Source organism: Drosophila ananassae, chromosome 2L (genome assembly GCF_017639315.1).
Source record: "Drosophila ananassae strain 14024-0371.13 chromosome 2L, ASM1763931v2, whole genome shotgun sequence".
Classification (NCBI taxonomy): Eukaryota; Metazoa; Arthropoda; class Insecta; order Diptera; family Drosophilidae; genus Drosophila; species Drosophila ananassae.
Window position 1 is genome coordinate 19965759 of NC_057927.1, and position 27713 is coordinate 19993471.

The 27713-nt window shown below is 41.8% G+C and overlaps 5 protein-coding genes, 1 long non-coding RNA gene and 1 pseudogene across 12 annotated transcripts in view; 4 read left to right on the top strand and 3 right to left on the bottom strand.

The window, feature by feature from the left end:
• LOC6501500 (lachesin) overlaps positions 1 to 4060 on the top strand; it is a 49303-nt gene extending 45243 nt beyond the window's left edge. For 4 of the 5 annotated variants that reach the window (XM_044715324.1, XM_044715325.1, XM_001955342.4 and 1 more), the window contains exons 5-12: positions 1563 to 1663; positions 1726 to 1832; positions 1893 to 2066; positions 2125 to 2253; positions 2439 to 2637; positions 2735 to 2883; positions 3029 to 3088; positions 3449 to 4060. In XM_044715324.1, the coding sequence (XP_044571259.1) occupies positions 1563 to 1663; positions 1726 to 1832; positions 1893 to 2066; positions 2125 to 2253; positions 2439 to 2637; positions 2735 to 2883; positions 3029 to 3088; positions 3449 to 3564 (1035 nt within the window). In that variant the 3' untranslated portion in view covers positions 3565 to 4060. The remainder of the gene's footprint in view (positions 1 to 1562; positions 1664 to 1725; positions 1833 to 1892; positions 2067 to 2124; positions 2254 to 2438; positions 2638 to 2734; positions 2884 to 3028; positions 3089 to 3448) is intronic. The other variant, XM_014911598.3, reaches the window with a different exon arrangement.
• LOC6499063 (prolyl 4-hydroxylase subunit alpha-1) lies at positions 3988 to 5985 on the bottom strand. 3 transcript variants are annotated; one of them, XM_032456352.2, is made up of 8 exons: positions 5788 to 5985; positions 5581 to 5732; positions 5379 to 5520; positions 5130 to 5323; positions 4556 to 5052; positions 4443 to 4496; positions 4213 to 4378; positions 3988 to 4149 (listed from the first exon to the last, which is right to left on the bottom strand). In XM_032456352.2, exons 1-8 carry the CDS (start codon positions 5976 to 5978, stop codon positions 4091 to 4093), a joined length of 1455 nt encoding a protein of 484 aa, XP_032312243.1. In that variant the 5' UTR covers positions 5979 to 5985; the 3' UTR covers positions 3988 to 4090. The 3 variants fall into 3 exon arrangements, with proteins under 3 accessions (XP_032312243.1, XP_014765889.1, XP_014765890.1); XM_014910403.3 differs by having other exon boundaries at positions 4556 to 5064; XM_014910404.3 differs by lacking the exon at positions 3988 to 4149 and having other exon boundaries at positions 4248 to 4378; positions 4551 to 5064.
• An 823-nt stretch (positions 5986 to 6808) lies between these two features.
• LOC6501501 (bromodomain-containing protein 4B) lies at positions 6809 to 8830 on the top strand. The gene has a single exon (XM_001955344.4). It carries the CDS (start codon positions 6960 to 6962, stop codon positions 8715 to 8717), a length of 1758 nt encoding a protein of 585 aa, XP_001955380.2. The 5' UTR covers positions 6809 to 6959; the 3' UTR covers positions 8718 to 8830.
• A 435-nt stretch (positions 8831 to 9265) lies between these two features.
• On the top strand, positions 9266 to 9907 carry LOC6501502 (transcription initiation factor IIA subunit 2). Its single transcript, XM_001955345.4, has 2 exons — positions 9266 to 9455; positions 9521 to 9907. The coding sequence occupies exons 1-2, from the start codon at positions 9384 to 9386 to the stop codon at positions 9767 to 9769; spliced, it is 321 nt and encodes a 106-aa protein (XP_001955381.1). The 5' UTR covers positions 9266 to 9383; the 3' UTR covers positions 9770 to 9907.
• Positions 9908 to 10833: 926 nt separating this feature from the next.
• The window catches only part of LOC6501503 (protein pellino), a 28494-nt gene continuing 11614 nt past the window's right edge, over positions 10834 to 27713 (top strand). The window contains exons 1-2 of the mRNA XM_001955346.4: positions 10834 to 11222; positions 11823 to 11957. Coding sequence (XP_001955382.1) covers positions 11947 to 11957 — 11 coding nt within the window. The 5' untranslated portion in view covers positions 10834 to 11222; positions 11823 to 11946. The remainder of the gene's footprint in view (positions 11223 to 11822; positions 11958 to 27713) is intronic.
• LOC116655999 lies at positions 14795 to 15615 on the bottom strand. The gene is made up of 2 exons (XR_004311024.2): positions 15114 to 15615; positions 14795 to 15027 (listed from the first exon to the last, which is right to left on the bottom strand). It is a non-coding gene; the product is annotated as an uncharacterized LOC116655999 (long non-coding RNA).
• Positions 19861 to 20988, bottom strand: LOC6499062 (annotated as a pseudogene).

Consider the following 27713-nt stretch of genomic DNA (forward strand, 5'->3'; position numbering starts at 1 on the left):
TTTATCAAATTTTATGGGGGATCCCCTTCAAAAATGAAAAAGTGCATGGGAGTGCCAATACGGCGCACAGCGAAGGCTATATCTTTGCCAATATTCATCCGATTCTCAAGCGGAATACCTTAATCGATTTCTACATCGATTCTCCACCAATCTGCATCAAAACCTTGGAACAAATTATTTTTTCGATTTTTTATCAAATTTTATGGGGGATCCCCTTCAAAAATGAAAAAGTGCATGGGAGTGCCAATACGGCGCACAGCGAAGGCTATATCTTTGCCAATATTCATCCGATTCTCAAGCGGAATACCTTAATCGATTTCTACGCCGATTCTTCACCAATCTGCATCAAAACCTTAGAACAAATTATTTTTTCGATTTTTTATCAAATTTTATGAAGGGTATCAAAAATGAAAAAGTGCATGGGAGTGCCAATACGGCACCCAGCGAAGGCTATGTCTTTGCCAATATGCATCCGATTCTCAAGCGGAATACCTTTATCGATTTCCTTAATCTGCATCAAAATCTAGGAACAAATTATTTTTTATATTTTTTCATATATTTTATGAAAATTCAGTTGAGGAGGAGAAGGAGTGATCAACATTACTTTTTGTTTACAATAATTTGTAGTTGTTTTCAATGCAACTGTAAAGATTCATGATATTAACCTATGTCTAATTTTTTTCTGAAAACTTGTATTATGTAATACATATATGATTTCATTTACATTTCTTTTAAAGGTCGGCTGGCTTAGAGCCTCAGATCAAACAGTATTGGCCCTTCTTGGGAAACCTTGGAACAAATTATTTTTTCGATTTTTTATCAAATTTTATGGGGGATCCCCTTTAAAAATGAATAAGTGCATGGGAGTGCCAATATGGCCCCCAGCGAAGGCTATATCTTTGCCAATATTCATCCGATTCTCAAGCGGAATACCTTAATCGATTTCTACATCGATTCTCCACCAATCTGCATCAAAACCTTGGAACAAATTATTTTTTCGATTTTTTATCAAATTTTATGGGGGATCCCCTTTAAAAATGAAAAAGTGCATGGGAGTGCCAATACGGCACACAGCGAAGGCTATATCTTTGCCAATATTCATCCGATTCTCAAGCGGAATACCATAATCGATTTCTACGCCGATTCTTCACCAATCTGCATCAAAACCTTAGAACAAATTATTTTTTCGATTTTTTATCAAATTTTATGAAGGGTATCAAAAATGAAAAAGTGCATGGGAGTGCCAATACGGCACCCAGCGAAGGCTATGTCTTTGCCAATATGCATCCGATTCTCAAGCGGAATACCTTTATCGATTTCCTTAATCTGCATCAAAATCTAGGAACAAATTATTTTTTATATTTTTTCATATATTTTATGAAAATTCAGTTGAGGAGGAGAAGGAGTGATCAACATTACTTTTTGTTTACAATAATTTGTAGTTGTTTTCAATGCAACTGTAAAGATTCATGATATTAACCTATATTAAATTATGTCTAATTTTTTTCTGAAAACTTGTATTATGTAATACATATATGATTTCATTTACATTTCTTTTAAAGGTCGGCTGGCTTAGAGCCTCAGATCAAACAGTATTGGCCCTTCAAGGACGTGTGGTTACCCATAATGCTAGAATCAGTGTCATGCACCAGGACATGCATACGTAAGTTCTTATGTTTATAAGCTCTAGATGAAATACATAATAGTTGTTATTTTAATACCTAGCTGGAAACTAAAAATAAGCAAACTGCGAGAAAGTGATCGTGGATGCTACATGTGCCAAATAAATACGAGTCCCATGAAAAAGCAAGTCGGTTGCATCGATGTGCAAGGTATGAGACGAAAAGCTAATGGCTTAAAATCCGTAATAAAAATAATATTCATCTAAACAGTTCCACCGGATATTATTAATGAGGAGTCTTCCGCCGATTTGGCTGTGCAGGAGGGCGAGGATGCCACGCTCACATGCAAGGCTACGGGAAATCCCCAGCCGCGCGTCATTTGGCGTCGGGAAGATGGTGAAATGATACTCATACGCAAGCCAGGAAGTCGTGAACTAATGAAAGGTTAGTTACAAAAATATATATTTATGTTTTTCTGAACCCTTATTCCCTTTTACTATAGTAGAGTCATATAATGGATCCTCGCTAAGGTTGCTACGTCTGGAGAGACGCCAAATGGGAGCCTATTTGTGTATAGCCTCCAACGATGTTCCGCCGGCGGTCAGCAAACGTGTGTCGCTCAGCGTGCAGTGTAAGTTCTTAAATGTAAATTTAAAATATCGTTCAATTAATCAAACAAATCAGTAAATTACAATAAATGACAGTATCAGACAGAAGACTGTTAGCGGTCCTCACAACGGAATGATTAAACTATTTAATTTTTTCCACCTGGTTACCTGCCTGTGCTTTAATCCTCCAATCGATTGAATTCCCCAGTTGCTCCGATGGTAAGGGCCCCCAGCCAGCTACTGGGCACCCCGCTGGGCTCTGACGTTCAGCTGGAATGCCAGGTGGAGGCCTCCCCGTCACCTGTGTCCTACTGGCTAAAGGGAGCGCGAACTTCGAATGGATTCGCCAGCGTCTCGGCGGCCAGCTTGGAATCCGGTTCGCCGGGTCCCGAAATGCTACTCGACGGGTGAGTTTCACGAAATTCCATCGTCCAGGCATATCTTTAACCATCTGTAAACACCGCCATTCCTCCATCGCTTTCCACGGACCCATCTCTGCTGCAGGCCCAAGTACGGGATAACAGAGCGGCGCGATGGCTATCGGGGCGTCATGCTGCTGGTGGTGCGTTCCTTCTCGCCCTCCGACGTGGGCACCTATCACTGCGTCAGCACAAACTCGCTGGGCCGTGCCGAGGGCACATTGCGGTTATACGGTGCGTATACGCAATCTCTGCTCCGCCATCTCACCGGCTCACTGTTTTTAATTTGTTTTGCTTCTGCATGTATTTCTCTTCCACATTGTCTCTGTGTGTGTGTGTCCGTATATGGGTGTGTGCTTTTGTCGGTTGTGTGTTGCAGAAATCAAGCTTCATCCGGGCGCCTCTGCCAGCAACGATGATCATCTGAACTATATCGGAGGTGAGTCTATAAAGGAAAAATAAAATCAAATACTTTACATCGAGAAAAATTTTATCTTTAATTTAAGAATATCTTCTTTTATTATTTGCTTTGACTTTTCATTAGATACTTCATTTTCATTTAGATTTTATCGATTTAATAAATCCTTCCAAGATAGCCAGTAAAAAATGGTTATTTAGATTGCCAGATTGCTAAAAAAAAAATCCTTCTTAAAAAAATATATCTTATGCTTTAGTCTAATGGCTAGTCTAATGGATAATTCTTTTATCAGAAATTTATTTATTTAAGTATATATCATGAACCCTAATTACATATTCTAATCAAGCTTACATATTCCGTCTTTTCTTCATTTTATTCCAGGTCTCGAGGAGGCACGAAATGCAGCCTGCAGGAGACACACGAGGTGGCATCCTCTGCTTGCAACACTCCTGCTGCTTCTGTGGATGAGGACTAACCTAAGAGCTGGGGGAGCGTGATATCAAAACTGAGAGAAGAAGAGCCGGCAATCAAGTATTCCTACAGATTCCCTCGGATACCGACATCGACATCTCTCTCTCTCGCCTGCGTTCTTGTTATTCATTTCCGTTTCCGGTTCTGTCTCCCGACTCCTTATAGCGCACACACAAATAAGCACAAACACACACATACATATTGCCGGAGGCACCTCCGCTGCCTCAGAAATATCATTTGCATACGTATCAGGAAACGCGTTGTTCCCACCCGCGCAACTCTCCCTCCACTGCCCTACCCCACCCCTCCCTTCCCATTCCCCTCCTAAAAAGGATACGAAAAACAGGATATCAAAAGTGGACAATTGGATGAGAACCCTTCCTTTGGCCCCAAACCAAGCCCCAAAATAATGTTACATTGCATATAAATTAAATATGAATACTATAAAATAGTGCATAAAATTTATTATCATAATATAAATACCGACAAAATTATTGAATAAATTATCGCAAAGTGGAAAAAGAAAAACCAAATGGAAAATCGCATTTATCTTTACATCCGACAGGGCTTCCTGCGCCATTGTCCTGACCCACTGATCCACTTGCTGGCCACTGTTGGGCGGATTGTTGGCCATTATTCGGTAAGAAAGGGGGGAAAATCGATGATGTACTTACCCCAGTGGGTTCCAAGAAGCACAGGACAGGTAGCCTGCAAGCTGCGAATGTCGCAATTAGCAGCGTTATCCATGTTGTGAACTACCAAAGCGGAACCTCTAGAGGGCTTGAAGCCAAAGCCAAGTTCCGGAAAGGAGGCATAACCGCCCATTTGCACATCACTCAGCTGTGGAAGATAAAAATAATTATATATATTGTAAGAAAATTATAAAATACATTTAAAAACTTACATAAAATAGAACCTTGGCCGAAGTATACGATTGGGGTTGGGGCTCTCCGAAATCCTGTCAAAAAGGATTATAAAAATTAAATGTTTTTAGGATTTAAGAATATATTACCACACCATAAATTGCTCACAATCCAAATGAATAGGGTGCTGACCTCCTATACCATAATTTAAGATAGTCAGTGGCGGACTTTCTTCCAAATTAAGTCCAGTCATGTCCTCAATCCTTCGATGAATCCTTTCAACCTCTTTCGAAGCATTCAATTCAACTTCGGCTTCCATAACCGCTCTTTGCGGATTTTGTAGTCTTAATCGATTTCTTGTAAGATTAATTAAATTCTTCTGCTCGCCTATGGAAATTACATCATGAAAAATCCCAATAAAAGGATCCAGATTAAGCTGCTCTAGCTTAAGAGGAGCCAATTGAAGGAAAGGGTCTCCTTCTGTGAAGTAGCGGCAACGCAAATAAAATTTTTTTGGAACCGTATTCCTACCACGACACGTCTCCAAATGAATAAACATGTGGCCCAAATTATTAGCCAAGTGGTTAACCGACCAGACGTGATCATCTTCTGCGGTTAGTTCTAAGGATTTTTTGAAAGCTGCATGTGACTCTGGCAGTTTTTCTTTTAAAACATCAGTTTCATATGATTTAAAAGAGAAATAAAACAATTTTATTTCAGTGACTTACGCATTTTTACTAACGTTAGTCCCATATACTGCCAAATTTGAGAACGACTTGATTCTAATATCTTATAGACAGGATCCAAACTATCGTCATACTGCTCAAGGGATATATTAAACCATTTGACAGCCTGGTTGCCTAGTTTGAGGCGCTCCAAGTGGTTTCCCAAAGCAAAGCAATCGGCTGCACTTAATCTAACACTGAGGAAAAATCTGCTCGAATATGAAAAATATTAAAACGATTGAAAGAACTTACTTATACTGCTTGCCATATAATTTTCCATTAGCCACCTCATTTTCATTTAGGCTATAAATGTTGAGAAATTGGAAAAACCCATCAGCAGCTTCTTGAAGTTCCATTAAATTAATATGGTCCAAATTATGGCCCAAAAATTTCTCTGCAAAAACGTTTTTCAATTAAATTATAGTTGATAAAGTTATAGTTAGGATAACACTACCATAGCTTACATCCTCTCTAGCAAATTTAAACAACTTTGGGGTGTCCATATGCATTCGTCGAACGAGAGGAAAACTTACGAGTGGATTCGCAACATGAGTTGTTGGATTTTCGTCTGCCTGATCTAGTCGATTCTCCCATTCTTTTTGAAACCTTAAGATTCCGATGTCTTTAAGTACTTTACGATATAAGTTATTTGTCAACTTACAATCTCATTGTATTAATTTTAAGCTGAAGGGCTTCCACATATTGCCTCATATCCAGGATTAAATCGTCTTCGAGTTGCAGCAGCTTCGCCATTTCGTGTGTCGATGTGGCAAAGCGCATTTTCTTTAATGCAGTCGCCAAGCCGAAAAGAAAAATCAACCAGCTGGGGTTCATTGCAGAAACTGAATGCATACATCATGGAAGATTTATTTATGCTTATTACTAACTATGAAAAATTGATTTTGTAATGAAGTTGAAGCTGACGGTGAAATAAATATACTCTATACGATCAGAAACGACAGTTTTTTTTATTAACTTTTTATTAATATTCCGTAGAATCGAGAGTATACATACCCAGAACACCTGGAGTATCAGAGTATAGAATTTTAACGTCATTTTAGAAACCTGAATATTTTAAATCGAGATGATGCTGTATGTTCCAAGCCCTTTTCTTCTCAGGCTGGGCATTTTCATGAAGTCAAATAATTTAATTATAGATTTTTAATGTCACCTATTTGACAGAATATACGCTCTTAACTATAAAAACAGTAGGCTGTTGTTAATACTACTGGAGTTTTTTAATCAGGGACTGCAAATAATGTATATTTATTATTTTCAATCGAAATAATCATTAGTTTAGACAATTCATAAAAGAGCTTGAATCATATCATTTTCTCCTTGAAGAATAATCTATGCATTTCCACCACAATTTTTTATTTTTATTGTATATTCAATAAAGAACAACTGACTTTTATTTTTTTATCAAATAATAATGATTATTTTTTTAGTTTTATTTATTTTTTATTAAAAAACCAAGAGTTTGTTATCAAACAAAAATGGTTATTATTTATTTTAAAACATAGATTGACTAATGTCCTATCCTTTTAGGAATGCTCCGTCATAAAAGACAGTGATTTTGGTTTATCCAAAGTTAAATTCATCTAAGTAGGCTTGGATCTTCATCTAAGTAGGCCATTGTATTTGGAACCATTTATTTTAAGAGTTGGGAGAATACTTGCTGGTGTAGGGATCCATCGTGGAAACAAATCCAAAATATTTGGTAGATAGATAAGATAAGATAGATAAGGTTTTTACAAGAAAATAGTTTCTATTGGTTAGAGATCCAAAATTAAAACCAAAGCTCCTTGCTTATAACGTCAAGTAGCTCTAAATATGCTTTACGTAAGGCATAGCTCAGTATTCGTGAGGATCTCGAGCCGTAAATACAAAAAAAAAGTAAATTATAAAATTAAAATTTATTTGTTTTTTTTTGGATATTCGGTACTTTGTAATTTGTGTGCATATATCTTTAGAAGAGCTTTGATGGAAGGCTCCAGGAAAGAGAAACAGGGGGCTCCCCCACGGAATGAGCCGTATATCCAGCCTGTGAATGGGATTGTTCAGCCGCCGGTGATACCGCCCCCAAACCGACCAGGCCGGAGGACCAATGTGCTGGAGGATCTGAAGACTGTATTGAACTACATTTGGCGTAGTCGCTGGTCATATCACTTTCGGAATCCCGTAGATGCGATCAACTTAGGAGTGCCTGATTACCATACCATCGTCAAACGACCTATGGACCTCAACACGATTAAGAAGCGATTACAAAACAATTATTACTGGGAAGCTGAAGAGGCTTTGCAGGATTTTGACTTGGTTTTCGACAACTGCATGCACTACAACATGGAGGGCACACCGGTCTACCAAGCGGGGAAGGAGCTAAAAAACGCCTTCTACAACCGTCTGGCCACTATTGATTTGTCTAATGAGGAGGAGCTTAAGCCCAAGCTGGATAAGCGAAAGAGAAAAGCTGTAGAGGATCTGTTCTCGTCACCGGCTCCGGCTCCTCCTCCGCCTCCAGCTTCGGCTCCCATGTCAATGCCAATGTCCGTGTCGACGCCTCCCCCAATGCAAAACGTTATGCAGCCGATGGTTCCACCTTTTCCCTTTCCACAGGCCCTCCGAGTGGGCCCTTCGCTCATACCTCATGCAATGCCACCGCTTTCCAGTCTAATGCCGAATGTGACGCCTTCGTTTATGCCTGATACCTTAATTAATCCTCTTAACTCATATATGCAATTCAGCAATATATCCTCGATGACGCTGGTCAAGGAACGTCAAGAAATTAGGCCGCGTATTACGAAATCACCTCCGATTTTGAACCCCCTGTGTGGGCTACCACCCTCCCTGACTCGTGGTCCAGTTCATATGCCCCCATCACCACCGACACCATCAACTCCGCCCATAACTGAGTATGCCCAGCCTACAGCGCCTCCAGTACCGGACGAACCACGAAAGTCTCCAACTCCACCACCGCCGGAGATCCTTCCGCCCATTATTTGTTACAAGGAGCTGGATAGACTGATCGAAAAGAGCCACGCCGTTTACTTGATTAAGACAATGGTGAAGAGGAAGCGTCGCCAATTCACCTGGGCCTTCAACAGGGCCGACTACTGGCCCCGGTACTCCCAAACTCCGGACTACGACCATGATCAAGAGGAGCTTCTCGATTGGAGAGTGCTAGAAGAGCGTCTAAGCTCGGACCAATTTGAAAATATAGACACTTTCGTGTTCTCCGTACGAAAGATGTTCCAGAATGCGTTGCGCTGTTTTCCTGACGATAACTTGGTAAAGGTCTCTGTGAAGAAGTCGAATGAGATCTTTGAACGAAGGCTGCCCAAATGCAGGGACCTAATAGCCAAGGCCAAGGAGCATGCCCGATCCGTGGTGGAAGCCAAAGAGAAAAAATTACAGGAAGAGAAACAGTCCAAGTCCATTAAATCGCCAATAGCCGAGAGTCCGAAATTACAATCGCCAGTGGACATACCGGAGCTACCGGAAACGAGTGCTCGAATCAGGCATTCCCTGAGTTCTGCTATCCACAATCGCCTTGAGTCTATCGATGATAATAGGAAAAAAATGAATCGTTAATTGTTTTAACTGTTTTTATTAAGAGGAACCCTCATCTGTTGTTATCCTCATTTTACCATGTTTTGTGACTATGTTTCTTATATGTTATGTAATTATAGAATTATACAACAATTCCCTTTTTTTTCTATTATTTCCCAGGAGACGGTGAACAACCAGTTTAAATTTAGGCGCCTAACAGTAGAGCCTCTAGCGGCAGAATTTGGTACCTTCCCATTGTATACCAATATATCCTTTTAAATTCTTGTTTGAAAAGTTGAAAGACGTATTCATCGTGAAATTTTTAATTTATTACCATAGTTTGATACAATTATTTAGAAATTGTTGAAATTTTATTCAAAAAAACGTATATACAAGTTTTTTTTAACAAAAATTACGTTATGGAGATATGTTTCTTTAAATATAAAATTTTATATCTTAGGAAGATTATCTTAGATAAAATAATATATTAGGTATAAATAAAATTCCAATTCTAATTTTAGTTTTATTAAGAAGTATTAGTAAAAAATTAAAAAATAATATGTTTAGTATTTAATTTTGTGGAAAAATGCCACAGCTGGCGCTACTTCTTTATCTTTGGTCACACTGATGCAGAAAAACAGAAACGCAGCTGCAAAATTTCAATCAAGAATAAAATCTACACATCGAACACCATAAACTCAACCTGAGATGTCCTACCAACTGTACCGCAACACCACTCTGGGCAACACCCTGCAGGAGAGCCTGGACGAGTTGATTCAGGTGAGTACCGGATGAAACCCAACCAAGTACATTTTGCAAAGTAATTATGGATTCCCGTCCCACAGTATGGTCAGATCACGCCCAATTTGGCTTTCAAAGTGCTGCTGCAGTTCGACAAGAGCATTAACAATGCCCTCAACCAGAGGGTCAAGGCCCGGGTCACTTTCAAGGCCGGCAAACTGAACACCTACCGCTTCTGCGACAATGTCTGGACTCTGATGCTGAACGATGTGGAGTTCCGCGAGGTGCACGAGTTCGTCAAGGTGGACAAGGTGAAGATCGTGGCCTGTGATGGCAAGAGCGGCGAGTTCTGATCACTGATAGAGTGTCCTGAAAAACATTTATGTAGAATTAAGGTTCTTAGCTGATAAGCTGGCCGTGCCCTGACCGCCGACCGTGTGATGTAGAGGAAGCATTGCAAAAAATACACTGTTATTCATAGTTCAATCTGATAATCTGAGTTTTCAGCTACATAAGTCATTGAACATTTTGTGTATTGACAGTTGCTCATGAAATACATATGAGTAACAGGTAGTTGGGAGTGTTTTCCGACCCAAATTTTATGTACATCAAGAGGTACTTGGAATAACCATACATATGTATGTCGAAAAGTAGCTTACCATGAGGCTTAAGCAGATATTAGTCTCTTTGTGACTTATTTTGAAAGATTGTTACAGTTATACGAGCTACTGGGGTTATGGAATTAATAAATTCCTGGACTTTTCGTTTAGTCATTTATAAGTTACCTCCCAACCAGATTTTTTCCCACATATCAAAAAAGCATTTGATATGTATGACGAACGGTTTTAATCAAATTGTTAGATGTTAAATGACATTCATTATTTAAATTTAATAACTTGCATTTAAATTTTTGACCAACTATCGGGTATCGGATGTCAAACAGCGTTTACCAACATTGCTCCAAAATATATAAATACTAATATTCTTAAAAATTTGTATGATCCAAAAATGTGAATTTTAGGGCAGTTTTGAGTATTAACAAATTCGTAAAAAAACAATGCATAACTAATTTAAAAAAAAAAAACTAGTTGAAAATAGGCAGAACGAATAATAGAGATATTGCCATCGCAAAAAAACCATGCTTTTAGAAAAAGGTTGTGCAATATTTATATTAAAGCCACAATGTTTACTTTTCCCTCTTATTTTACAAACAAGCTTAAATCTAAAAGGTAAAAAAGTTTGATTTTAAATTATGGAAAACGGTTAACCGTTTAAACAGCTGACATTTCTCCCCACCAGTGCTGCCAATTTAAGAAAAAATACTAGAAATCTAGCTATAGCTGAATTTTAGGTGCGACCGTTAGAGATTTATGTGGGAATACCAGAATTCAGTGTGCCCAGCAGTGGGCAGCTAGGGTAGGGTATCAAATATCAATAACTCTCAAAAAAAAAGTAGAGGGCGCGCGGTACAGACGGCCGCTCTGTCACGGATTACCCTATACTTAAACAATCGGTTTTTCTCTCTCCGCTTTTAATTTGGAGTTTAGTTAACAATCCATAAATCGAAATAAACTTGGCTTAAACGACCGGTACTTCCCAGCCATCCGATATTAGCCAGATAACGAAACTGTGAGGAGACGCGCGCGAGATGCGGAAAAGCCAAACACTGCGGCTTTGTTTATGTGTGTTTATGTAGAAAATAACAGAAGAGAAGGAATCCCTTTGATTTCGTGTTGATGAGCAGCCAGTGCATCGAGGGCTATACAAAAATCCGACGCAGGTTGCTGAATAAATCGCATCCCGGAGGTAAAATCGTTGGCCGAGTGTGTATATCGTACAGAGCGTGTGTGTTTACCAAGAAAATGGAGAGAAGAAAATAAAAATGGCCAGGGAATAAATAATATTAAAGTGCATTCATATTGCGTGCTAATCTCCACCGTTTTCCGCTCCAACCAGAAACGTGAATAATTACGGCGAAAGCGGATCAATAAAGTGATTTTTCACCCAAGTGCACCCGAATGCACTTAACTAAACTAAAAACTGGCTAAAAATAAGGCAGCCGCAGCAGCAGTAGCAGCAGCAGCGTGGAAACCCAGCGATAAACGAAAAACACAAATGGGGGGAAAAATAATAATGAAAAGCAGCAGAACGGCGTCAGAACGATCTTTCATGCGCATGATTAACCCGTCTGCAATGTGAAATATAAATAAAGTTTAATTTCATTGTAGCCCTCTCTCTCGTTTCCAACTTGTTTGTTGTTTTCCTGGCCGCTTTGTTTCCCAATTGGACTCCTGCTGTGCTGCCAACGCCGCTAAATATTCTTACCACTTCTATCTAGTATCTGTAACAAGTGCTTAATATTTTAATATATAAAAATCAAATAAAAATCTATATATCAATTTAAAGGTTTTACGAAAAGATCGCCAAAATTAATTTCCGTCGCATTAAAATCTTTACATCAAAACTGGATTATAACAGATCCGTTGATATTGGCACTCAGCAGGAAAACAACTCGGGAGTAACCAACAAAATGGTGAAACGGTAAGATTTTGACGAAATACTTTACAAATCTTTATAATATATATCATCCCTATCAGTTAGATCCCTCCTGATCCCAATATCGGTGTCGTTAACCCATTTTATAAACCAATTATCGTCCATTGCCGTCACAGACTTGTTACTGTTTATTGCCGTGTGCTGGCATATAGAAATCGGATTTGCGATGCATTTGTTTGGGGCTGGGCAGGTCTATTGAACTCCAAGACGGCGAAAACGGCTGGCTGATAAACATCCACACCGCCACAGCGCCATATCGTACAAAATATAACGCAATTTATAATTGTGTTCCTTGTGTGTTTTCGGTTAATCGCTTCTACGTCGCAATGCAAGATAGCTGATTCTATTTTCGTGCGCATTTTGTCACTGCCGCCAGAGCAGGGCCAGGGTTTCTGTCGCGACCCCAGCTCCACCAGCAACCAACCCCCAGCTGAGAAAAACACCCCTCTGGTGCAGCAGCCACCACCGCACCACCGAACATTTCGAATAAATTTCATGTGCGTTTTGCCCCAAACAGGACAAAAAAAAAAAATAACAAGGATATGAGGCGGAAAGGTTTACAATGTTGAGTTAGGATTTTTAGATACTCTGGGCTTTCTTCTATACTTTCTTTAAACTAGAGCTTTGTGAGAACTAATCTAAAAAACACCCTTAAAATGAGTTCAAATATCCTTTTTCCAGTTGGATTACCAGATAAATAGTTTCAGATACTGGTTTTTTGTTATCCTCCTCAAGTTCGGAGCATTTGAGTCGAAAAGCACTTCAAGAATGTTACCAGCTCTGCCACTGAACGAGGATACCCCTTAAAAGGGGTCTAAAGGATAAGCCATAACATCATTGAAATGACAGCCAAATAGCAGTAGAAAAGCGGTATTCGTTTCAACGCATGCGCTTTGACGTCACGACTGCAGAAACGAAAACAACAATAAAAATAAAAATCAAATAAATAAAAACAAAAACAAAGTACCTCCAAGTGAAGTTTTTCTTTGCAATTTGATTTTCTACACGATTTTCCGAGTTTCCATCTGCGGGCCTCCAAAATAGCATCTCCAAAAACAGTGTTGGAAATGAAAATAGGGACGATTTTTAATTCAAAAATGATTTTCGAATTTAAATTTACGCTTAATAAACGTTTATGTTAAAAAAGAGTGATATTTAATCTTTTGTTTAATAAATTATTTATTTTTATTTAAAAACAAAAAGGATCGCCTTATTGCATTTATTTATTAACTGTAAACTGCATACGTTGCATTTTCTATTTCTATCCCTCCGTGTCTCCCATCTCGCTTATTTTAATTTTAGACTTTGCCTCTAACTATTTTTTCCATTACTTTGTATCTATGTTTTTCGTGTTCTTGTTGCCTTTTTCCTGCATTCGCTGTTTGTTGTTGTTGCACTCAAAAGCAGGTTCTTCTTGTTGCATATTTTACAGTTGTATTAGTTTGTTGATGTTTTCTACCTTGTTGTTGTTTACCTTTTTTTTTTACTACATTTTTTGGTATGTTGTCCGCCCTCGCCCCACTCCGCTCCATTTCCCAGATTTTTCTTCCCTTTCGCGTAGAATTCTCGTATTTCTCCTATTTTGTGGCGATATTTATCGGCCAACAATATCGAGGCCTTATCGAGTCTCTGCCTCTCTCTCGCACCTATACACTTCCTGCCTCCTGGTGTCTGCTTTTTATTATTTTTTACCTGAAAAGTCCGCGACCTGTTCAACTTGTTGTTGTTGTTTGGGTTCTACAGAATACTCTTCTTCTTGTTGTTGTTGTTGGTATTGTTATTATTGAGGTTCTGGCGATCGTCTGGCAGGGATTTATGTACAAATCCCCAGCCTTCATGCATATTCCACTGTCTGTTTCCAGTGCCCAGTGCCCAGTGCCCGTTCCAGTGTTTATTAAATTCGATGCGTACATATCCCACAGCCGAGATCGTTTAAATAGCATTCCAGGGCGTGGTCAGGGATTTCGGAATACTCGAGGAGTAGAGTAGCAGCCCTCTTAACGAGACATATGGAGGACCTATGGACATTCCCAACAAAATATATTGTATATTCGACTGCCTGAGATACAAAATTCATTTCTTAAATGCTATTCTTTCAGCCTTGCTTGTCTTCCTGCACAGCGGCCGTTTGCCTTCTGGCTGGGAATAAGTATGAGTACATGAGTATATGAGTGTGAGTATATGAGTATGAGTATGTGTGAATAATTCGCTTCCTTGTGTTCTTCTGGATGGGCCCCCAGTCTCTTTCTCTCGCCTCCCCACCACATACATACTGCTCTTGTGTTTATTCGTTTTTGGCGATTAAAATTAAAATTTAATTTCGCTGTTCTGCTGGCTCTGGCTCTGGGCCTGCCGCTGTTTGTTCTTGTCTGTCGGCGCAGGGCTCTTCTCTTTCATTGAGCATGGCTTTGTTTTCACGACTTCCTAGTTGCTGATGGCGGAGGCCCTCCCTCGATTCAAAACTCCCCTCGGAAGTGCAGCCTGTTGCTCTGCTTAGTAACAATTTGTTTATGTTGCTTACGTTGCTTACTCTGCTTATTTGTTAAGTGCTAATTTATTAATGGAAATCGCACTGCATACTCACTTTCAGGCCAAAACTTTGTCTGAATCATAATCAGATAGGTACTCATCCGCAATGAACATAATTAACTCTCATTATTCATGCTCATGACTCCAGCAAATGGGGGTTTGTTAGGGGTTTTTGGTCAAGGGTTATATTTTTCATTACATTTTCTGCCATAAAGATACAAAGATTCATTCTAAAAATAAAATATCTTAAGAATTAGACCAATTCTTGCTTAAAAAATAAAGAAAAATGTATCTTTTTGGGGTTAAAGTTTATTTTTATTATCATAAAATGTCTTATATTATGGACAGTTTTATTCTTTGAATAATTTACAATGTTTTCTTATAGTTTTTCTACTTAAAATTTAATCTTTTATGGTTTATCATTTTCCCAGATTTTTTTTTTCGAAATTTTAGAAGCTTATTTTGTCAAAGCTGGACAAGCGGCCTTCCTGTTCAACCTTGACAGTTGCCTGAACCGAAACTGAAACTTTAATAAACCGAAATTAAAATTTCAAACTAAATAATGGAAATGGTGCCAGGGAATTCCTGACGCTCTCTCCATCTCTCCATTACTTTCACTCTTTTTTGCTGAAAAGCTGTCTGTCGGAGGCGGATTAGCGAGCTGCCAGTTAGACACTGCCAGTTGCCACATTTTGAGTCTTCTGCTGCTACCCTACTACTGGTTGCTGCATTTTGCAGTTGCCCTTGCTTATCATTTCACTTTTGTTTGGGCTTTGTGTCTGCCAGATACAAAGTGCAGCGATAAGGGAGACCCGGGGGACAGACCCTCTTATCAGCCGGGGCATGAAAAGAATCTGATTAGTTGAATGCAGCTGACGCCGCCACAGAACAGAAAAACAGAAAAAACAAACTATAATCAGGCAAGCAAATACACGTGACCTGGATTTTTGAAGCAAGCCTTAATTAGGAGCGCATTTGGGTCCATGTGTGTGCTGTTCTCTGATAAGAGCACTGGCGGAAAATGTCAAGCGTGGAATCCAAACAGACAAAACACACAAACCACATGGGCTTGCTGGATAAATAAACTAAATAAAATAACTTTTCGTACTAATCACGACTGCTCTGACTACTGAGCTCTTTGCATTAAATCCAGTCTGTTTCGGAGCACAAAGAGGCGCCCATCGGTATCAACAACCTCACCGAGGTCCCCCAGCTCATGGGAGTTACTCCTACACTCCTACTCCCTTTTCCCCCGGTATAGCCTATTTCAACTGTAATATTTACTGCTGACCGAGCTGGGGAGCGTTGCTCTCAAGGTTCCAGTACTGTCGTGGACTGGACTGTTTATATTTTAATTAGAACGAACTGCGAGGCAATCCATAAAGTATCCTTGACCCCTGCTCTGCTCTCTTAACTTTTGTCCTGAAACCTCTTAGACTTCTGCAAAATATTCCTTCCATCTTTAAGCTTTATGGCTTCTGGAAGGTAACCATCTAAGTTGATTGCTTGGAGGCGTCGGGTTCAAAGTTCATGATGCTTATCAATTGAGAGAGGAACGGGGGGCACTGGGATAGCAACCGAAATTGCCATTCCGATCATTGGCATTTGAACTCAAAGTGTCAAAAGCACGAAATCGTTTGAGATTACCCGAAAACCGAGGCACAAACTGGGAGGCAGAGTTTGATGCTCCCGGCTGCTGACCCACATAAGGAACACTCCTCCCATTACCCATTACCCTCTACCCGCGTAGTGTCTCTGGTCCTCCGATTTGCTGGCCTGGTCGAGTGAAAGTTTCCTCTTCTCTGGCTGACGGGGGCTGGCTTGAGTAATTTTCAACAATTTACGACAAATTTGCATTGGGCCTGTTGAAATTTTCGGGCTGTGGTGTGAAAAATATGAAAGTGAAAATGAAAATTGCCTAATGAGCGCGTTTAACTCTGATTTGGATGTGTGAAGTTGATGTGAAAAGCGATGTGAGCGATGGCAGTGAGGCGTGACTGACGACGGGCTTGTGGTGTGGTGTGGTGTGATGGCTGTAACATGGATACGACACCACCGGTGCATTGTCCATTTCAGCCCAGCGTCGTATCCTGTATGGGCAGGATATGCATGTCGCTGAGTTGCAGCTGCAGTGGAAACTAGCCAACACATCCTGGGGCGCAAAAAATGAAACAATGTTTAATAAAACAGAAAAAAGTGGCGACATTGTCACATGAATCAGCAAGGAGGAAGTCAAGGGTGAACGACCACGAGGACACCCAGTAAGGAAGGGCTTATCAAGGATATATGTTTTATTTTCTTTTAATATTTTGAACTCTAAAGCACTAAACCTATGATTGATAGTCTGTTGTTTACTTGGAATGCTAAGAGTATACCCTAAGAGTTTTATAGAAGTAATGGGTAGCAGATCCCCGATTCCGGATCCCAGACCACAGACACTGCTGAAAGCGAGACAAGCTGGTTGGGAGCTACTGCCAGAGATATACATTTGCATTCCCCTCTCGAGGGGCCTTTGTATACGATTTGACCTTAATTCCCTGGCACATTGCACTTTAAACGCAACTGCTCCTTTAAGCGCGTTCTGAACCTTGTTTGCGGCCCTCACTCGCCTCCTCCAGTGGCAGCTTTTCTTCTTTGTTTTGTCGGGCATTTCCGATTTGTTGTGTGAAGACGCTAAGCGAGAGGAAGATGAGAAGCCGGGCTAAGCCCGCCCGCCGCCGCCTGTCCTTTGAAACATGATGGTGGGCTGCTGCCTGGCTTCAAGTGGACAGGAGAATCCCACAGAAGTGAGAGAGAGAGCCTGAGACTCAGACAGAGAGCCACATCCTTTGTCTGCAAGTTGGCTTAGTTCGAGTTTCCTCGCACAATAAGCCCGCAGGAAAGTGAGCGTGTGCCAGACTGCTTGCCACAAAGGATAGAGGATATTGCTCCCCCAGTACGAGTGTGTCTCAGTGTGTGTGTGTGTGTGCCTGCATGTGTTTTTTTGCACTTAGGTCATTGGCTTGCCACCAAGCTGCTGTTCCGGCCATCTCATCCATTTTCCCCCAGTCCCCTTCGAAAACTTTTCCTCAATATACATTTTTTTACTTATAATTTGTCTTCTTTTCTTTTTCAGGTAAGTTTTTGGCCCGAAAACTTTTTACAAAATCCAAAAACGTTTTTAAGGCAATTGGAAACATTTTTTGCTGCTAAGCTGCTGCTGATGCGGATGCTGCCCCCACAGCATCCCCACTTGACTTTGGCCAAGACCTGGAGGTGGATTGGATTGGATTGGCCCGGAATGGCATGGCTTTGATACTTTATTTATTTGAGGTTTCTGTGTGGTTTTGTGAACTCATTTGAAATAATTACACCGCCCGGCTGAAACGCTTTTAGTTTTTGTGAACAATTGATTTCCCACACACGGCGGAGACACAGAAATTGCAAAAATCACAAAGACCAGAAATGGGAAATTCCTCAGTTATTGTTGGCTCCACATAAATATGTATCTTAGTTAACAGTTGAAAATGGCGTGGGTTGGAGTTTCAGAGTTTCAAGATTCAGCGGCTAAAGTGGCGAGGGGCTTGTTAGCCTTGTTAGCTTAGCTCCTGCTTAGGCGTTGGCTGGTACAGTTATGGGCCTTGTGGGCTGGCAAATCCGTTCTCAGAACTGCCAACTCTCAGATGAGCCAACTTTAATTGGCAGAAATTAACTCAAGGTATAGAATTTTAGAATTATAACAGCTTCCCACAAACGAAAATGACTTGAGAATAAGATGGTAACTGCCTTCCTAGAATTAAGTAGAAATCATTAGGCGAAATGGTTATTATTTGTAATTAAAATTGAGTTTAATCAGAAGAGTTATAAATAATAAATAAATAAATAGTGCTACTTGATCTTCAACAGTCTACGGGTTGTGAGAGAACAACTTAAGTACTAGTTCCTAAATTTTAATGGAAATAGTATCTAGAGGGGGAGCTTAGAAGGAGCTACTTTATCTATATGCCGCGAGTGCTCCAGTTTCCTGGCCAACAGCGACATTGCCGCACAGATTAAGTTGGCCATGTTGCACATAGCCGTTCTGCCATTTCCCGGAGGTGGCATGGCCCGCCCTCTCCCGCAACACCACCATTGCGCCCATTTCGCGACCCAATTAAACTGTTTACTTGCATAATTTCCACGTTAGTTAGTGCGTAATTGCATTAGTTGGAGTGCTAATAGACCATGCATTTGCGTGTGCCGTGTTGGCATAACTTTTCGCGCAATTTTCAAATAGCTAACCACCTAAAATTGATGAACAAACTGCTGCGATTACTCCATGATGATGATCGTGGTGGTGGTTAAGGCGGGCGCGCCTTCGTTTCAGTTCTCTATAGTCGGGGGCTGGGTGTGGAACTATGTAGGTCTGGCACTTTGATTTGTAACTGCAATTGCAGCACACTCTGGCAGATACATTCTTGGCACACAATTGTGGCATTTATTGGGTGTTATTGTTGTGGTTGTGCTGTTGACCCACATTTCTGCCAATATGTTGCGCAGTTTATGCTGCTAACCAGACAGAACAACTGGAGCAGGGATACAAATCCCCAAGCTCACAAGCTTAGATTGAAAAGTAACTCCAGAGGTGTCATTACGAGTATTATTCATGAATGAGAGTGACATGGCATCTGTCAGATGCTCTCTTAACTTAGTATGAAATAAATAACTTAAGGTAATTGCTATTATCTGCCATGTCCTCATCTCAACTCCCAGAATAACAATCCCCCATTTCTCTGATAAGCATTGTTTTGGTTCTTTGGATCAGCCAAGAGGCGGTCGTGACTCCCAGCTCGTTGGCCAAAAAAAAAGTGGAGAATCACTTCACAAATTGGAATATTAAATCACAATGAGATTGTTGGCGGAACAGCATAAAATTAAGATAATAATGCCCTGATAAACCTAATTGCGGGTCAATGTTTTCGCTGCAGAAACTTATCTTCTGCAAAACAAGTTCACTCCGGTCCAGTTACCTGGAGGGGTTTTCTGGGATTAGCATTCCGATAAGATAGGTAGGGAGTTATACGATGGCCTATTGTGATCTCTTATTAAGAGGATTAAGAGCTCAGAGTTCAGAGATCAAAGATCTAATTCAGAGACCTGCTTCCCTTGTAATCCAATACCTTTTCCCTGACACACATTTCAGATATTCCATAGCACCTGTTCGATGACATCAACTATGCACTTTGAATCATCGTTTTTTGCTTTTGCCAGGTATTTGCCAGGCACTTTATGATTCCTCTCCTTGGTGCGAGTTGTAGCTGAGATGGGGCCACACCCCCTTGAAATCTGCTGGCAATTAAGAGGCTGAAACACCGTGAAATTACAGCAATTAACCGACAGCTTGTTGGAGCAGATCGCAGCATAATAGAAATGTATTAAATCCGAGTAAAAAAAACAGGCGATTTGGCAAGCTGACGTCCAGAAAGTAAATGACAGATAAGTCCGACACTTCTGCAATTTTTCCCCGAAAAGAATTCAAAACCGACTCAGAGTCCCTTGTTGTACCAAACGGTCGGGGCGCAGCTTCTTGATGCTATCCCGCACCTCCGGCTCCAAACTATTCACCGAAATGCCAAACCGCTGCGGGAACAGAGCACAGCCTGCTGGAGTGGAGAAGATCAGGATGAAGCCGATGATTAGCACTTGGAGGGGAGCAGACATTTTGGAATCTTTGGCAAGGAAGCCCTTGCGTTCCATGTGATTCATCAGCACCGGAGTTAGGGTCATTGTGGGCACCGCCATGGCCACGCGACTCATGACGACGGTGAAGATGCCAATGGCGGCCGCCTTCTTGGACCTCCCGAGCTCCATGTTCTTCTCGTCCAGCAGAGCCACCCCCTCGATCAGCTCTTGGCTTCGCATTACGGGAATGTTGATGCCGTTGCCAGCGGCGGCAGCCACAAACGGAACCAGTCGACTGAAGAGCGGGTTCATGTGCCTCACCGCCCGGTTCATCGACAGGGCCGTGCCCAGAGCTCCCCCCGTTGCGAGGCAGTAGGACAGCCCCAGCTGGGGATAGCTAATCGAGGAGGCACCTGAGCGGTTCGTGAAGTTCACGATGGCGTTGAAGGTCTGGTTGAACCACTGCCAGAAGACCACCGCCTTCGTACTCTTGTAAAAAATCAACATGCATCCCGTGATGATCGTGTTCACGGGCATCTGCGCGGACATCCGCCCAACGATGATTTGCTTCTCGCCCGTGTCGGGATGGAAGGCGGAGTCGTACAGGTACTTGGCCTGCCACACATCGTCAATGGTCTTGCACTCGGGCACATCCTTGCCGTCCCGGTACCGGATGACGATGTCGCGGGCCCTGTCCAGTTCCGCATCGGAGGCAAGAATGTTGAGTGGGTTGCAGAGCAGGAAGAAGTGCTGGAACCTGCCCCAGTAGGTCGACTGGTCGAACTTTGGCTTGTCAATATCAACTCGAGGAAGACCCATTTGGCCCTGGAAATTGTACTTTTGATTTAATTCCAAACATATATGAGTAATGTTTATGTCATAGAAGCTATACTTGAAGAGAAATGACTATTTGATCATCTCGTTAGAGAGATCGTGTTAGAAGCCCTCCATTTAATTGAAAAGAGAGATCAATTGAGTTACGTGTCTGAGGTCAGTTATCGGGGGAAGATAATTTCTGAATTCCATTTGTAATTCTATACCTATACTGTGCGGACTATTTTCCGACTCGAGTGTAGAACTTAATCTTTATATTTACAAGCGGCTATTGGAGTATAGGCTGTTGTCCCTGAAGAGCTCAACGCTCTAGTGCTTAACAATTCCATTGAATCTATAAATACGAGTATGTACTCCTACAGATAATGCGAACAATGATTGGTTTTCGCTGGAATCAAGCGACTATATAGTAGTGGCACAGTAGATAGCTACTTCAAGGGTATGCAAACATGGTGGCACTTTTTCTCCCTCCTCTAATGAAGCTGAAGATCAGCAATTGTTTGCCCGGCCAGTCCAAACAGATTAAATCATCGGTTCGCTGCGCAAAAAGCTCAAGAAAGAAAACTCGATGCATGCGTCACAGATGGAAGTAAAACTGGTTCGACTGGGGGCTTGGGAGCTTGGGGGCTTGGGAGCTGGGAGCTCTGTTCGCTCCATCGATGAGGCAATGTGGCAATGTCGCTGACCAGCTTTTCTTTTTGCACCTTTGCCTCTCGCCGCGGCACGAAAGTGAGTGTGCTGCTTGGCCTTTGTCTTTAGTAGCGTCGCGTCGCTCGGCGGCGTCTGCCTTTGCACTGATTATGGCAATTGCAATTGCAATTGTCACTGCAAACAATGCGGAGTAAAGAGCTCCATAAAAAGTCAAAGAAAAGAAAATAAAAGCCCGACGCAATAGTCATAGCCAAACAAAAGTAATGACAAGAAATGCAGCTCCTTGAATGATACACTTCTCATGAGGTTCTGGGTATAAGATTAGTTATATTTGTTTAAAAATATATTTAAAATTAAATATATAAAAGTATGAAGTATGTTCTCAATCGCATATCATTGTTGAAAATTATTCATCATTCAAATAACCCATGATATGGTGACTCCCTTGCTCATTCACTTTCTCAGAGTGACACATTTCAAGTGAATCTTCTTGAATCACATACCTTTACCAGACTGTATCATAGGTTGATTCTTTAGACTCTATAGAGATCCCTTCCGCAGGGTATTTATTTATTCGCTAACCTGAGACCTGAGCCCCCCTTTGATGTTGTTTTTCCTGCTGCTGTCTGTCATTGTCGCCTTGAGACGACAACGTCTGGTGCGTCTTTTGGGTTCAGCGTCTGATTATTGACGAAGCCGGCGGTTGTCACAGTGTTGTTGACATGCCTGCTGCCTGGTGTACCTCCACCTCTGACCATACCCCATATAGCCAGCCATCCCAGCCGTATCCATAAATCCCAGGCAACGACGTCAAGGTGCTCGTTGTGTGTGCACTGCACTTGTCAACGCAATTTGTGGTTTTGTTTCTATCTCGCCACTCCACTCCGCTCCCCATTGTGGCATTATGGAAGCTGCTCTTGCCACCGGGGATACCACCTATGTATATGCATATATTGTGTATCCAAAGTGCGTGTGTGTGGCCACTGGCCACTGGCCATCGAACATTGAACATCGAACAACCGGACTTGGCCATATGAGGCATATAGCATTTGCATTAAAAATCCATGAAAAATGTTTTTTTTTTTGTTGTCGTTCATCTTTTGCTTGTTGTTTTTGCTTTCGTGCTGCTGCAATTAAATAAAAATTATCTGCACGCTTTGGCGATTTGAGAATTCATTGAACAAATATCAAGATATGGCAATTTGGGGTGGGGGTGGTGCTCATGAAAAGTGGTGGGAATATATGGGATTGCATTTCAGTTATATGGCAGTTTTATCAAGCTGTGATAAATGGATTTTTCTTCATTATAATGCTGACTTTAACTACATGGGAGGAGTGTATATTTTTCTATAAAGATTTAAATTCTATACACATACAAAGGTAGGTGTTATAAAGCTGCCAATCTCCAAGCCAAGCTTCTTAAAGACCGCATTACCACTGTGGGAGATAATTCGGTCAAACTGGTCGGCCTTGGCTATGAATGTGCGAAGGTCAGCACCGTCAATTACTAGAAAACAAGTCACTTTTTAGCGGCACTCGTGTTTCTTTTCGTACTTCCGTTGATAAGGTCCTACGTGCTGGGCGTGGAACGGAAACGGAATAGAAACCCCGCCACGATTTTATGACTGCGGACGACTCTTGCCCAAGTTTACGGCTAAATAAATACAAATACTTATTTTTAGGTATCCGTATGCACAAGTCTGAGCAATAAAAGTCGGTATCCGTTCCCAATAACTGGTCTAAAAACTAAAATTGAAAGTGCGGCAAGGTAAATTTTACTAATGGGTTCTTTTCTGCTTTTCCTGCTTTCCAAACCCCACACTCGATGGGTTTTCTGATGGATAACCTTTGGGCACTCACTCAACGTAATCGAATCGACAAATTTCTGGCATTTCGTAAATCATTTGAAGTTTGGGGAGGTCTGCCTGCTGCCTGGCACCACCCCCTTTGGAAACTAGAACGGAACTGAGAACTGAAAACTGAGCATTTCAAAGGCGGTAAGCGACGTTTGTTGCATTAGCAAAATTGAAATACCAACAAGAGCAACAATGGAGCGACACACAACACACACTCACATGTGTATGCTAAACAAGGGCAGCACTCGGAATGAGGTCGTGGTCGAGCCACATTTCACGAAAATAAGGGCAGGGGGAGTGAACAGCGTTTCCCAACAATTAAATTTCCGAGCTTAGTGAGTGCTGCCCTTTGACATTTGCATCGGAGGGAGGAGGCTGTCTTGCCATTAACCCCAGAATTTCATGATTAACGGTTCTGACAGCTCGCAAACACAACCATTTCTCAAAAGTTGCAAAAAGCGAGGTCTTACAAAGATGTCAGAATAATTATTTGGCCGATCAGTTGGATCGACAGCTAACATGGTGGCGTTTACGAGCATTAAGTCTCCTGACATGTTAGCTGAAATAAGCCAGCTTACATGCAGACCGACCGACCGACCGGGCCAAGAGCCAAGAAACCAGACGACAAATGCCACAGAACACGTAATGATGATAAACGCGGGATGCAAGAAGTGGCAAGAGTGGTACGAGGCGGCTGGCACTTGGGGGCAGGCTGTAAGGGGGCCTGTTCTTTAACCCATGCTGGCTGACTGACTGGCTGGCTGGCTCGGTGACATAATCGGCACAGTTGGCCTGGCAACAACTGTTTTGCCAACGCCTGTTGTTACAGAAGAGCCAGCTGAGAGCGGAAAGGTAAGAGGAACCCCGAGTTCCTCGGTCCTCGGCCCTCTTGATATTAAAATAAACATATATACTTATGTATTCCCGACTAGGGGCCAGTGCGTACGCCTGTGTTTGCCGACTTCCGATGACGAATGTTACATTTTCTCGATACTCTGCCAGAGAAAATTGTGCCTTTTGGCCGAAGTTGAGTCGCCTGGCAACAATTTCATATTAATTATTTGCATAGCGTTTACGAGTTCTTGGTATTCGGCGTCCATGATACCCATAATTGGAGCCTCTGACCATGATTCCGACAACTGACTGGTAATTTGTATCACAGGAGTATCGATGACCGGCCATCAAGATAATGACGCCCTTCCCGGGCTATCGGTATCACCGCTCGCTCATTGTTTGTTGGGTAATCCCTGTGTGGTATCCTTGTACCCCTATTAGAGGGTTAGAGGGATCGACCCGACCCACTACCAATCAATATTCACGCGCACACAGGAATTTTCCGATTCCGACGATTCAGTTCGCTGGAATTGGAATTGGAATTGGAGATTTGAGGTCGTTCCGTGTCTGACCCAAAACTGCACGTTTTCCGACCCGTTACTTGTGATTTGGTCTGCGACCTTTGACATCCGAGTTGATTGACATAATACATTTGAAATCGTAGCATTTTCTCGCAAAGATTATAATATCGATTATGGCCAAATGTCAATCGAATGCTGGCAAATGCCAATGAACCGCCGATAAGGCCTGGCTTTGGCTTGTAGGCCTTCGTCTGTGTCTAGGCGTGACCAGGCCTCTTGCCTTGGCCATTTTATGGCTTCATTTCAATTTGGCTTTAATTGGTGAATGTGAATGTTCATTGTTGCTTTTACTGCACTGTTGTTATTGTTATTGTTATTGTTGCATTTTCATAGTTTCCCCCGAAGGCTGGCAATCAACAAGCAGCTGCCATCATCTCTACCGCTCACTGGCTCGGCTCTCACCACCTGCACTGCCAGAAAAGGGTATTTTAAAAAAAAGTGCAAAATCCAAAAAGGAACAAGGTACTTTAAAATGTGAATAGGAAATTTTTCAATGTGTTGTTGCACCTCCCCTTGCCCTTCTCCTCCCTCTCATGCTCGAGTGAGTCGATTGTGTCTGCGTTTTGGCCATGCAGATTGTGGCTGGCTGGAACTTTTTCAATGCATAATCAACAACAACAACAATAACAACAACAACAACAAAATCATCAACAACATTTTCGCTACGTGACGAATTACGTGCAAAATTGCTACCCAACAGCCAAGAGCTAAGAGCCAACATGGCCAAGTGTGGCCCGGTTGCCCTTTGTGCAGCTGCCGGCTCCTAAATCTACCCATTTTTTTTTCTCGTTCCTGCTCGTTTCTGGCTCAAAAACTGTTCTCTAATGCGCAAAAAAATCAGATTCTCTTTGAGCTTGGAACTGGGAGCTTTGAGCTCGTCAACATCCCGCCACTTCAAGTGTCACGTACATCATGGCCAAAATTTTATTGATTTCCCGGTGCCCGGTTAGACTGTTGCTTTTATTTCTTATATCGTTTCGTGTACTCTCGTGTGTTCTGACTTTACGCACAACACTCTCCGCATACAGACGAGCATAATTTTTAAATCAAATTGCAATTTTCGTGGCTGTCAGAAGAAAGATCGCCGGCCGGAGAAGGCTACTCCTCCTCTGGTTGCTTGCCTCGACTGGCTGATGCGCTTGCAGGTGAAATTGTGTGCAGCCGTAACATATTATTAAATTGGCTTGATTATGGCCAGCCGGGCAGTCAGCCAGTGCTCAGAGCGCTTTCGGGCTTCAGACCACGGCCAGTTGACTTGGGCGGGAGCATCCGTGCCAGAGACGAGAGAAAAAAAAAAATAAAAACCAATTTTCAACCTCAACCGCCGGAGTATTTCCTGTCGTGCCTCGGTCTTCTGGCCACCGCTACTACCTCTACCACTTCCACCGCCTGCCAATTAAAGTGTGTAAACATGGCTGACTGAGCCGAACCAAACCAAACTGAGCTGAATCGACTGTCAGAGTGGCAGACGTTTGATCATAAATCTTAGAGTGCTGCCAAAAATAGAGTCATTCTTTTTTTTCTCCAAAGGGAACCAAATGGAATGGACTCGTTGATACGTTTCGATTCAATCGAATGGATGGATGCATGGCTGGCTGGTCGAGAGCAACAAAGCCGAAAAGAGCAACAACCAAGCCGATAAAGACCAAAAATAACCAACTGCCACACACATGCAGACAACAAAGCAATCGCTAGAGTGTTCTGGTGGAAGGAAGGTACTAGACTGCACTCCGAAGAATGGAATACAGAAACTATTTATAGGAGGCCGATCTAGTGATACTCTCCGGCAGCGATTTGGGAGTTCATAAAAGTGCCGGCATTAAAGGTGATTGATACCGAGGGGAGAATAAAATGTCAGAGAAGCGGGACTGCACTATTTTACTTTACATCTCGACTGACTTATTGTCGGATGTCTCCTCTTTAAATTATTTTCGAAATAAAATCCAACACTTAATGAACTTTAGACTGGTGGGGAAACGTGTGCCGGTAGGATAGTTTATCTAGATAAGTTATCTATATTTCTGGTATCACAACAATATCGGATGGTATACCCCATGTAAGCCCATAGATTCAGTTCAGCTCTCCTTCCTCCATTTGGAGAATTACCTTATCGCCACTACTTAGTTGTAATGCCACAGAGTAAGGGTATAGAAAGGTCTTTGCCGCTCTAATGATTGATCGACGATTAGTTGAGCAAATGGAGGTTCTTTTTTTGGAGCTGAGGGATGGGGTTTCGGATAGGAACCCAATCGATCCGAACCGAACCGAGCCACTTAAATGGGTCAATAGACTGACGATCGCCGGCCAGAAAGAACTTCGATTGATAATGGCTTGTCAGATAATTGTTGTTCCAGTTTTTCCCTTTTTTCCAATTTACTGAAACCAGGGCCCTCACCACAAATCGAAAAAGCATGTATATCTTGAGTTGTGGGTTCCACTGATTTCGTTTACCCATGGGAGTTACGAACTGGTCTGAAAACTAAGCCAACATGACGATGTGCTTTATTTATTATTATAAAATCTGCGTTAAGTGTTGGCTGTTTCGCCTTTGTCTTTTAGTACATGTGTTTATTGTGTCGTAACGTCTTCAGTCACGCACCTTGTGTCGACTATTTTAATAACTTTTTCTTCATAGTTTTGCTTTTCTTCGGCACCTGCAGTGTAACTTCGAGGCCTGGGCCTCCCTGCTCACTTGCTGCTGCCCAAATTATGTCACTTTTTGTTTAAATGTTTATTTAAAGAGCGCCAAAAAGTTTCAATTTCCGTTTGCTCATTAGGCCGGGGCGTGCTGTTGGTTTTTGGCCCGGACCGAAGCC

Coding starts and splice junctions, on each gene's coding strand:
- LOC6501502 (XM_001955345.4), top strand. CDS start 9,384: ATGTCCTACCAACTGTACCGCAACACCACTCTGGGCAACACCCTGCAG. Junction 9,456..9,520: donor GCCTGGACGAGTTGATTCAG/GTGAGTACCGGA, acceptor CCCGTCCCACAG/TATGGTCAGATCACGCCCAA.
- LOC6499063 (XM_014910403.3), bottom strand. CDS start 5,978: ATGCATTCAGTTTCTGCAATGAACCCCAGCTGGTTGATTTTTCTTTTC. Junction 5,521..5,580: donor TAGAGAGGATGTAAGCTATG/GTAGTGTTATCC, acceptor ACGTTTTTGCAG/AGAAATTTTTGGGCCATAAT. Junction 5,065..5,129: donor ACTAACGTTAGTAAAAATGC/GTAAGTCACTGA, acceptor ATGTTTTAAAAG/AAAAACTGCCAGAGTCACAT.
- LOC6501501 (XM_001955344.4), top strand. CDS start 6,960: ATGCTTTACGTAAGGCATAGCTCAGTATTCGTGAGGATCTCGAGCCGT.